At 38.9% G+C, this 12,251-nt stretch overlaps 1 protein-coding gene across 1 annotated transcript; it reads left to right on the forward strand.

Annotated features, from left to right (window-relative positions):
* Window positions 1-6,837: 6,837 nt before the first annotated feature.
* On the forward strand, window positions 6,838-11,581 carry atf5b (activating transcription factor 5b). The gene is made up of 4 exons (XM_026298882.2): window positions 6,838-7,319; window positions 8,008-8,220; window positions 8,586-9,771; window positions 10,437-11,581. Exons 2-4 carry the CDS (start codon window positions 8,082-8,084, stop codon window positions 10,621-10,623), a joined length of 1,512 nt encoding a protein of 503 aa, XP_026154667.1. The 5' UTR covers window positions 6,838-7,319; window positions 8,008-8,081; the 3' UTR covers window positions 10,624-11,581.
* Window positions 11,582-12,251: the final 670 nt, after the last annotated feature.

Raw genomic sequence — 12,251 nt, forward strand, 5'->3', positions numbered from 1 at the left:
TTTACAGCTTTCCTTACCCGCTCAATAATATATCACATTCAAATTAAGAGCTGAGTGGTCTACAGATTGTAATGTGCTTTAAGGCAAATGTGGGATTTTGGGCTATAGAAATAAAATACATTTGGCATGACTTTGCTGTGTCCCCTTAATACAAAACAACATTTATTATGGCTTTCATGATAGAGTACAGGTCTGTGAATTGTGAGATGCTCAGGTGCAGCTTTTTCCTTTGTTAAACTGTTTCATTTGGATACTTTTCTGGTGGGGCTGATGGGCACTGCAGTAATAATAGGTCAACAGTGTCATATAAAATATTATTATAGTGGTTAGAGCCTATTTTACTTTTACTTTTACTTTAAATTTTAATATTTTATGGAAAGATATAAAAATGAGGGTCTGTTAAAAAAAATGTAAGAAAAACATATTATCATTATGTTCCTTGATTTTGATAAAACATTTTATTTTAACCGTTGTGTGGCTACTTCCTTCATTTTGTCTATTTTCATGTATGTGTCAGTTTTCGAAGTACCATGGTGTGTGTGAAATAAATTAATCTAAAAATCTACAAAATCATTCAAAACAGATTTAATAATGAGACTCAGTAATTATCATTTCAACATCTGAAAGATATTCATGGCCAGGGTAATGGGTTAATTCAGTCATGTTTATTCATGATTCTTCTCTAATTTGAATTTTTAAGCAGAAACAATGTAACATTCATTAAAGTTTCACACATTCTGTAAACAAATATGGAAATTCACAGTGTATTTGTCACACAACAAGCACATACAGTAAGTGGAAAAATCATAATGAGCAGTGATGGGAGCAAACGTCTGTATCATGGGGAATGAATTAAATTGTCTACATTTGATCTTCTTCCTCGCTCCCTGTGCACCAGTGTTATTGCCATCTCAGGGCCTAACATGTTAATTTAATTTAAATTCATGTTTAAAGCAAATGTATTAATTTGCATTTGTGCGGTTTCTGTGTGTGTATTGGGCTGCTGTGCGAGTGTGTGAGCCAACTGCTCTGCAGTATTATTGTATGAACGCTGTAATTACGGCAGGTTTTGACGTTCCCTCAGTGCCCGGCTCCCTATTGCAGAGATGAGAGGGGAAAAGTGACACACTGTTTCACATGTTCTCCTCAGGGAACGCTTATCAAAACAATACACCAGCCATCATTCAAGCACAGCCCTGCACACTTTGCCACTTTGAAGTCTTACCATCCTCTTGTTTTTTTAATCCCTCTCGCCTTTTCTCTCAATGTAATCCTACTGTAACCGCAGGGATTCTTCACAATTCAGACCATTTATTCATACAAATACAACACTTCTTCAACAAATAACAATATGTTGAGACCAACTATTGAATAGGGGGATAAATTGAAATGGGTTCAAGTGCCGGCACTGCCATGCATCTCTGCGTCTGTGTTGCCAATCCCTGTAAAAAGTTAATGTAAGCAGGATTCACAGGGAGCTGCTGGTGATGAAATTATGGTGTAACTGATGCCAATGTGCCATAGTAGAGGAGTGCATGGCCGCCTGCGTCTTTGAAGGAGGCTCTTCCCATCCCACGATGCACTGCTGGAGAGGGCTTGTGTATGGTAGTACAGTGCAAATGGACAGATGGAGGGCAATACTGCACAAAAAGCAGGCAATCGTTTTGCTGCAACACAGAAAAAGCCTACAAGTTAAGAGCTTCATTGTGGATTCACTATTGCACACAACACTGAAATCTGTGCACCTCACTGTAATATAAACTACTCTAAATATATACAGTACATACAGTACAGTTTAGGAGATTCATTTAAAACTGAATATGTTATTTGTGTGCCAATTGTCACTGAAAATTTTCTTCTTTTTCCAAATGCCAATATCTGTGTTTTATGTCCTCATATCTACAACAACAATAATAGAATTTTCAACATATTTTATAATTACATTTGATTCATTCTCATTGAGTTTGTATGTGTATTGAAATTTTTATTGAGTGTTTTCCATTTCCTTATGGAATGATTACGCACACTATTTATTTGTTAGAGGTTTTTGAGCAGATTAAATATACAATTCTTGAAGAGCCTTTGCACATATCACCAGGATCTCCATGATTCTTACAAATTCATGCGCAGCTAAAGAGGTGCATCATGCATAATAATAATAATAAAAAAAAACAAAACTGCACGCTCTGCAAAAATAGAAAGACAGTGCAAACAATCGGGATGTTAGAGCTGTGAGGGGGAGGCCATGAAACCCACGGCTACAGGGATGCCAAAAACATGTTTTTGAGAAGGGTGAGCCAATGTTGCCTATTACTATAGCAACAGGAAGACCTGGCTTCCTCAATCAGCTTTTGGTTTGTTGGGGGACAGGGGTTGGTGGAGGAGCTCCAGCCAGGGAGCCATGCCGAGCCGTCCTGGTTTTACTAATGAGGGTGGCGTGACACGCTGGGTGTCAGCCAGTCTGTCCGACCTCCACACGTCCTACCTGTCACACTGCCTGTCGTGTAACACAGCATGAGCTGCCCGGAGGTCTAGATTAACAAACACCAGTGGCAGACAGTTAGGGAATACACTTGATTACAGAAAAAGTGAGATTATTACCTTCTGTGTATAAAACAGATTCATTATTACATTACAGACTGATTTCAAACATGAAGTAGTACTTACAGATGCATTTTTGCATTAAGAAGGGAAGTTGTCTACACATACACAGAAACAAACATACACACATATCAGAAACTGCTGTCACCAGAGAACAGCAGTTTTATTGCCAAGTAAACTTGTCACAAGTAAACTTGGCTACATCATTAGCCTCTTTGGGATTTGGAAATAATCACCCGTCCATTCACCTATTAGTTATAACTGCTTTGCCGTGAGCAGTGGTGGAAACAAAATATGTACATTGATTCAATTAGGTAACATAGTTATATTAATATAGTTATAATATAACCAACTAGTTACTTTTCAGATAAATCAGATAAATAATATACTTTATAGATCCTGAGTGGAAAATTCACAGGAAATTACCCAGTAGTTTATGTAGTTACAATTCAATCCACCTTCACCAGTTGTACTATTAAAGCAATGAATGCAATGCATCAATAATTTGATCTAATAATGTCATTAAACATTTATGTGCCATTCTACAGAATGACTACTTTTACTTTTTGTACTTTTTGCAGGAATATTTTTATACTGATGCTGTTTCACAACACAAAATTTTGAATGCAGGACTTTTACTTAGGATTTTTGCACTGTGGTATTTCCCCCTAAGTAAAGTACATTTGTCATAAAGTGTTTTCCACTGCTGCCCTTCAGGACTGAAGCCAATCCCATTGGGTGAGAGGCAGCATGCAACCTGGACAGGCTACATAGTGACAGACAACCATTCACACTCACATTCACATTGTTGCTGCTTTGCACAAGCAGGGGAAGCAGCTATTTGTTTTTTGCCACTAGCACTCAAGGCCTACATTGTTTTGTAAATGAAATTCATGAATGAAAATGAATTAATTTGCTGTGTCATAAGCCAGTGATGGGTTATTCTGCAGACTGAATTTAAAGGAATCAACTGTTTATTATTATAAATATAATTTTAAAACATATTTATTGTAAATGATTTTTGTATATTGTTTTCTTATTTATTTGGAGTTTAGTTTTTATTGTTTTTACTCAGGCAGCATGGTAGCTGAGTGGTTAGCACTGTTGCCTCACAGCAAGAAGGTTTGCAACCCAGTCTTTCTGTGGAGAGTTTGAATGTTCTCCCCGTGCTTGCATGGGTTTACTCCAGGTACTCTGGTTTCCTCCCACAGTCCAAAAACATGTATGTCAGGTTGATTGGTGACTCTAAATTGCCCATAGGAGTGAATGTGAGTGTGTGAGGTTGTTTGTCTCTATGTGGCCCTGTGATGGACTGGTGACCTGTCCAGGGTGTACCCCTGCCTTTCACCCAAAGAGAGCTGGGATAGGCTCCAGCAGATCCCTGTGACCCTGGTTAAGGAATAAGTGGGTATAGAGAATGGATGGATGGATGTTTTTGCTCAAGTGGTTTAAATATGTTGACAGTACTTTAGGTTCTAAGATGACCTCTACATCACTTTTACAATGGGACATTAGAGAAACAGTCTGTGATTGTAGATTTCAATGTGTGAGTGTTAAATATAAAGTCATGGCTACAGTACATCTACTGTACATGTACAGCTGGATGAGTGGAGACCAAACTCAGAGGAACAGTCAGCCTGCACAACAAGGAAGAGTTAGTGGAACTGATCACGTTTTAAAATAAGTTTCACTCTTTGCAAAACTAAAGGAACGAAGCACCATCTGACGTGAAATCACATGACAGTTCTTACGCCAATAATTGTGTGTGTCAAAACGAGTGACTGTGTAAAGTTTTAATAATCATGGTCTCGCTGTGGGTCTTATGAGGAACAGCAGAGAATAATAATATGCATATGGGCCTTAAAAAGCTGAATGAGCAAGATCATCAAGGGAGTCTCAATGGTGTCTGGTCTCGTCTGGTTGGTCAATGCTGCGCTCTCCTCGCCCAGATGTATGCTCTCAGTCTGAAGGAGGCTTCCAAGCTTTTCAGTCTCTTGAGACTTAAAAAAAATCTACCTCAAAGTACATTAGCATGGCTTACGTAATCAAACATGGCTGTTAGCCTGACACAACTTGTGCAAGACTCCCTTTACTGTTTACTCTAATGTGTTAGTTCAAATTGTGGGCTACAGTGTGGAGCTGAAAGGATTTTTGTTTTAAAGCCATGAGCACTTATTTTTGAAGACGATTTAATACACTGCACTTATGAACAGCATGTTGAGCTGCACTTTTAAATTCTTTTTTGAGGTTTGTCATGATGAAAACTGATTACAGGCAGTGCTGTTTGTGTGTAAAGTCTGTTACGGAGTGAATAATGTGTAAGGTTTTCTTACGTATGGAAACTGTAATTTTAGAGATGTTTGGGTATTTTATTCATGATATCAGGCCTTGTAATGTCTCAAAAACACTTTCCCTCAGCATACTGCATGTCTCAAATGGGACAATACATTTCATTTTCTGTGTTACAGGAAGATAAACAGGAGCACAACAGAAACATTAATGATCCAATGTCAAGTTTTGATATTTGCTTTTCTATTTTATTTCATTTCTTAAGATGTGAATTTTTTAAAATGTAGTGATTATATAATTTAGATCTGATACAGCATACATGAAAAAAAGAGTTGGTAAATATGTAAATATAGGTAAATCACCATAAGAGTTGATGTGATTCAGTTTTCACTGTGATACATTTTTTGTTTGCAATAATAGTTTACCAAAACTTCAGGAGAAGATTGTGCGATATTACTGACATATGGCATTTTAAATAGCTTACAACTTCAACTTTCAACTCTGTGTGTGTGTGTGTGTGTGTGTGTGCATTTTAAACTGAGCCCTCCATCAGTTTTAAGCTCTTTCTTTGCTGACCTCTCAATGTCTCGTTGCATGGACAGAACCACAGAACCACTTATTCAACTGGACTGCATAACTGCAGTGTTGATGTAGTTGCTACCACTGTCAGACACGTATAATAGAAACTGTGCATGCTTCCACATGATGCCGGGATGGTTTATTATCTCTGCAAACCTGTTCTGTAACCCCTCTAATGTGGTTTTTCTGTATGAAAGCTGAGGAGATGTCTTTGCCCTAAAGGTTTTGTCTTTTCTGTGCACTGATGAAGCTTTTTCTGATAAATTGATCAGGTACCAGTCATTAAGTAAAAATATCAATGAGGCAGGATATGAATGTAGATGATATTTAAGATGCGTGTTTTGATGTGGGGCATTTGACTTTTTTTTTTCTTCAATAAATGTTACAGTATATAGGAAAATGTATGTTAGGTAAAAACATGCACCTAAAAAGTGAGGATGGGTCAATGCAAAAGGGGATTGTACCCAGGGGGAATCATAAAGTCTCTTTTAAATTTAAATGAACCTGTCAGGTTTTTATGAAGTATGTATGTGATGCGCTGCTGTAGTTTTCTCCTGGGATCTATAGATCTCTTCTTAAAAATTATAGAAAATTCATTTGTAGTTTCATAAAATAATTTATAACGCAGTGAATTAACTTTTCACAAGACCTTAATCCACGCATTTACCGAACTGCTGCTTACTATATAGCCTATACTGTATATATGTCTGAAACATAAATAGAAACGCAGTAGAGGCAAAGTGGTAAGGATTATTCTAAAGGGTGGGTTTACTTTACAAAGAATAAATCTGGGGCTGAATTCACATAAGATACACAGGCGGTGATTTTAATTGTAACGCCCGGTGGAGGTCACGCTTTCTTTTCACCACACTACGACGGATTATAACATACAATACACCAGTGCCAGGTTGGTGCTAATGTATAATGATTAGCAATCAGAGTAAGAGTGATAGCAGGCCAATAGAAATAGAAAAGTTCCCCCAGTTAACCCAATGGTGTGGCCACATTGTTACGGCGTTCAGCGAATCCCCTACGGATCTGATGCAACAGGGCTGCAACTAAAGTTACACCTACGAACTGCAACACCGTGTCCTTCCGCTACTGTGCACCGAAAACTAGTGCCGACTGTGCCGTCTGCTGAGCAGTCTTCTACACAGTGTGCGTTTAGATCCAGAGGCTGTTTATGGTTGTTGTTCCCTTTTTTCGCTTATGACTATCTGAGATAAAGAGGAAGTTTATATATTTAAAAGAGTGTGTGTGTGTTAGACGGCAGAATTCGTGTTTTTCGGTCAGACTTTTCATTACACGTATCGTACACACTATAGGCTACGCTAAATACACACATAAAATTGGAGTTCGATTAATAAAGTTATTAGCGTCTTTTTTACTCGATACAAAAGACCGCAAAACTTATGTAAACCATAAAAACAATGCTTGTTGTCACTTTTATTTTGGAATTCTATTACAAATGGTTACAGTGAGGTGATATTAAGTGAAATCCGAATGAAATGACTAAAATAAAGTACAGTAGAATTAAAATAAAATACAATAGGAAATGTGCTAATGGGAAAGTCCCTACATTCATGACGTAACAGCCGGGTGAACTCTGGAAACTGCGGATTAATTTCGTCTCCTGTGATCAGGTCTGGGCATTAGGAGTTACAGAAGTAGCGGATTTAAAAACTTTCTGTCTGCAAGTCTGTTCGTCGAAATAGCACTTCATGACGAGTCCCTGACTTCCAAAAGGGAAAACATGTCTTTTTAAAGTGTGACCGTCTTCGTCCTTTCAGAAAAGCTTCGTGTGCTTTGCTTCAGCAGCGCACTTTACTACAGTATTCAGAAACTATGGGGTAAGTCCAGCTGTTTTTCTAGCTTTGACGGAACAGAGGAAAGTTCAGAGGATTTTTTTTTTTTCCTTTCGCAAACGAGCTAGTTCAGCTGTTAAAACACATGGAATTGTCGGTTATTTCTATTTATGATTTTTGTTAATGTTATTTACACTAACATGCCCTATCAGTTACAGTTTTGATGTGTCCATAGAAAAGTTGCTTTTTACATGTTTCACAATTCTGAAATTAATCTTTTTTTTTTATAATGCTTAATATTTTATCTTTGATGCAGTTTTGACAAGTGTTTTTGCTACTTACAATTAAATTAACTATATATTATGTGTGTAGCCTCTAATTATGTTATTCAAATAATGTAAAAGTACATATTTTTAAATTTTTCTTAGTTTATTGTTTCTTAAAGTATGTCAAGTTACTGTTTCTGTTGCTTGGTAATTGATTATTGTGACATAAACCAGTAATGGCTACACAGGAGGCTATAAAGTGACAGGTGAATAGAAAAGTAAAGAGTTAATTTCATTTCAATAAACCTTATAATAAAGTCATTTTGTAGTTTTATTTTTTTTATGTAAGAAATTATCATTTTTAATAATTTTTTGGGGAATTTAAGAACTTTGGAGATTAAAGTGTTGTATTTCAAGGCTGAATTAAAATTTGTGAAATTTGTTTATTTTCTTAATTTTTCCCACAGGCCTTCCAGTATCCTTTCACCCACTCACTGCACTGTTTGTGCTTTTGAACAATTTGATCGAAGCAGACGACACAATGGCGGCATCGATCCTTCGCAGGAAAATTCCTCCCATTTCCAAAGGCGAGCTTGGCGCTCCCCTTCTCCGACAGGCTAGCCACAGCCAATCACGGCCCAAGACGGGGGCGGAGCCAGTGGAGAGGCAGCACTTAATTGGTGAGTTTTGCCAAGACGCTTTTTTATTTTTCCACATCTCGAGGTCGGAGCCGCAGTGCAGCACGGGGCTAATGTCGTACAGTGAGTACAGCTAAGTGGATATTTATCGAATGCAGACGATGCTGTTCAATCATTTTCAGATGATCGGTTAGTTGTTCACTTGGATATTTCGGATGTATTGCTTGATTTTAAATTAAGTTTTTTTTTTTTTTTTTTTTTTTACATTTATCCTCTCAACCTTGCGTGATTTTAGAATTTTTTTCATGAATTTATAGTTGTTATTTGAATTATTCTATACAAACAGCTGAATGAAAAAAAAGGATTCTTTATTCTTATTGTATGGTTATTATTTTTAACTTTTATAGGTGATGGTCACTCAGATTGGATGACGGAAAAAGTTGATTTGTCTTCATTTGTGTCGACGACCGAGTCTTCTCCAAGCTCATCCCTTCCACCCTCGCCATTAGAACAAGATGTCAAGGTGCCCTCAGATCTGGAGGTCATGACCTCTCTACTGCAGGAGGAGCTGGCTCAGCTGGAGGACTACTTCCGCTCTGAGTCCACATCCACGACAAACAAGTTGGAGAAATCCTCAAAATGTGACAAGGGTGCTCAAGCCATGGGCTCCCAGTCTTATTATCAGTTACCCTACGGCTCGTATGGGACCAGCCAATCAGAAACCAGCCCTGTGGTTGTTACCTTGGCAACAGGGGAACTGGACCTGGCCAGCTTCTGTGGCGGTCCCATCAGCAGAACCAAAATTGCTCGACCTGCTCCATACAACTACCATCACCGCTACCACCACAACAACGGGCGAAGAATAATCAGTGAGGCTGTGAAAGTAGGGGAGGAAGTTGGACTTGATACGTGGGGTTCCAGGGGAAGTTACTCAGGAAGCACAGAGCTGTCTGTGAACCACTACTCCACACTGAAGACAGTGAGTAAGAACAGCCTCAGTAGTGTGAAGAAGGTGAGAGAATGTGCTTTATCGTTGAAGGAAGAGGACAGTTATTGTTTTTCAGAAGGAATGTTTTGCAGCGAAGAGATTGCGAGAGGCTTTTGTCTTGGTGGCTCATATGATGGCCACCATAAGCGAGAGGGACAGGTGATGCACAATGTGAAGGTCAATGTAAGTTATGACAGCACAGGGCTTGATGTCTTGCACTGCAACAAAGATGGAGGACTTTCTGGAAGTATTCCCCAAGAGACAATGGTGGCCAGTGACAGCTACTACCACCAGTCCATGGCCACAGAGCCTTACCATAGCTTTATAGGTGACCTAGATCAGCCGTCACAAGCACAGGCTGTAGAGCCCCAACACGGCCACTACCTCTATCCAGAATGCCTTGCAGACCAAAGCTATGAATGTCTGTCCAGAGGTGAGGGTGAAGGGCTGCTAATGGGCACCCCAATCCACCGTCCCACCCAGAGGCTAAAGGATGAGCCCTGCTCCATCAAGACATCTCTGGTAATGGGCACCGCTTCTCTGGATTCCAGCACTGGAGAGAGAAAGCAGAAGAAGAGAGACCAGAATAAAACTGCTGCTCACAGGTAAACCACTAACTATTTTTTATTTCTACCTCATCTTCCTTTTTTAAACAACCTTCATAAACATTCAAAAATAGGTTTTGTAGTCAGATGTCTGGTAGGAGGGCAATGAAGATGCAGTTCATATCAACTATTAAAAATATTAACAATCACCTGTTGTTTAATTCAACAGATGTTTCAGTGAATCAGTAGTGATCATATATTTGTTGTTTTTTTAGCTTAGCCATCAATCGATGATACCTGAGTGCTTGTTGTTGTGTCTTACATATGAAAATGGCAAAAGTATTACATAAACCAACTACCCCAGTGCTTTGAATGTCCTGCAGATTGGAGGAGGGAAATGGAAAGTCCCTCACTCCCTGCCAAATTCAGCCCCACCTAACCATTTCTATAGGTCTGCTTTTTCTGTGTGCAACTTTCAATTAGTCACATCTGTGGAAAATAGATATTCACAAAAATAGTTATAATGTTGGAGGTTTGAACTGGTAGAAATGTGTCAGCCATGAGCCCGACAGGACGTAGAATATACAGCACATCATGTCTTAAGGGAGGGCTGTCTGGTCTGTGTGAGTAATCCTGTTGATATACCACAATGGTCACTTACACTTGACTCATTAATAAAGATTCAAGGCAGCAAAACTAACCAAGCACTTTTGTTTCCATTGCAGGTACAGGCTGCGTAAGAGGGCGGAGCTGGATTCTCTGGAGGAGGAGCTACATGGCCTCGAGGGGCAAAACCGGGAGCTTCGTGACAAGGCAGAGTCGGTGGAGCGAGAAATTCAGTACGTCAAAGATTTACTGATTGAGGTCTACAAGGCCCGCAGTCAGCGGCTCAAACAGGATGGCAGTGCCTAAAACGTTCACGCTGACCTCGCTTCCAAACCTCCCAACCAGCACCCAAGAGAAAAATCAAGTCAAGAACACCTACTGTTTTTTTGTCTCACAAAAATGAAATGGTAGTTGCATGATTTTGGTAGTTCTTTTCTAAAAAAGATATAATTGTTTCAAGAGGATGGCCAAACAAAAACACACCTTTCCTGAAAAGAGAAGTTTCCAAATGGGTGACTAAACTATAACAAGCCTTAGTGAGGCGGCTTCTAGAGGAGATGCTGAACTTGTCCGTGACCACTGTGATCCGACCTGCACTCACAGCCTTGTGATGACTGAGTTTGTGCTTGCAACGATTGATCGTTTACGAAAAGCTCTTTGAATTAGTAGTAGTGATTGAATTTGCTTGTGGTTTTTGTGACACATCGGCAGCATCGAGGCAGATCCATACTAAATATACATACAATATATTTTATTTTATATTTTATTTTTACTTAATAATGTTCATTTATCATTTGCTTAAACAATCTCATAAGGGACTGATATAAGGGACTGAATAAAGGGACTGCTGGAAAAAGTGTGTAACATGCTCTACAAATATTCATTATCAGAAACTTTTAGAAATTTGTATTGCTAAAATGTTGAGTATTTACACTTTACCCCACTGAAATACCCAATGCATGTTTGATTTTGGAAAAGCATGTGTGAGTGTTATTTGAAGGCAATATTTTTTTAACTGCATGGCTTCAAGATCTCCACCACATCAATTTAACTGAGTTGACTTTATTCTTCTCATCAGCTGGCAACTTTTACTGACTTTTTTGTTCGCCAGTTGTGATTCATGCTCAGGTTTTGATTTTCCTTTCTGAGATAAACAAAAACATTCACTGGCTTTTTTTCCTTACTCTGCTTTCCTCTCGGCTGTATTTTGCGAACAAACAATCACAATCACCTGTTGATGCAACAATAAATCATTGTTGGGTAACGGTACGTCTTCATGGGAATTTTTTTTCAATTGAGCAATTTGATGTATCTGAAATTCAGGTCCTTTTAATAATCAATGTCAATGTCAGGAAATTATATATCAGGTGAATTACAGCCAAATAAAACTAAGTTATGTAGTATCATACATCTTTGCCTTTGGACTTTTTTTCACTCCATGCTGTTTACTGTGCATTCATTCAGCTGCCATTCATACACCTGTTCAAATGATATGAGCTGGACCCAGAACAGCACACGCCCTCAAAACGGAAAGGGTGGGATTAAGAGGCAGACGAGAGACGTCTGCCCCTCCTATCTTTTACCCCAGTTACCCTGTTAACTGCTGGTTCCAGCCCTCTTAGTTTTTGGCTGCAATGCAGTCAAGTTATTTCCCAGGACTAACCACTGGTTGGCAGCACATCAAGGCAGGCTTTGATTGACACTTGACCATTCTGCACCAAAACAAACTCCTTTAGATTTTGGAGTTAGAATTGAGTCAACTTGTCCAGACAACAACTCTGCCAGTAGGCACTCTGTGTTTTTTGTTTTTTTCCAATATTTTAGTACTTCCTTCCTGTTCTATGATTGATCCCTAGGGCTGAGTGGAGTGATATCTAGCTCCAGCAGTCAACAGACAACATAAGTTGACTATCTCATCTTCCAGCTCATGGAGG

This window comes from Mastacembelus armatus, chromosome 13, assembly GCF_900324485.2.
Source record: "Mastacembelus armatus chromosome 13, fMasArm1.2, whole genome shotgun sequence".
In the NCBI taxonomy this organism is placed as follows: Eukaryota; Metazoa; Chordata; class Actinopteri; order Synbranchiformes; family Mastacembelidae; genus Mastacembelus; species Mastacembelus armatus.

What these genes read in the sequence shown, in the direction of transcription:
- atf5b (XM_026298882.2), top strand. Translation starts at nt 8,082, where the DNA reads ATGGCGGCATCGATCCTTCGCAGGAAAATTCCTCCCATTTCCAAAGGC. An exon ending in GGAGAGGCAGCACTTAATTG is followed by an intron (nt 8,221 to 8,585) that starts GTGAGTTTTGCC and finishes TAACTTTTATAG; the next exon opens with GTGATGGTCACTCAGATTGG. An exon ending in AATAAAACTGCTGCTCACAG is followed by an intron (nt 9,772 to 10,436) that starts GTAAACCACTAA and finishes TTTCCATTGCAG; the next exon opens with GTACAGGCTGCGTAAGAGGG.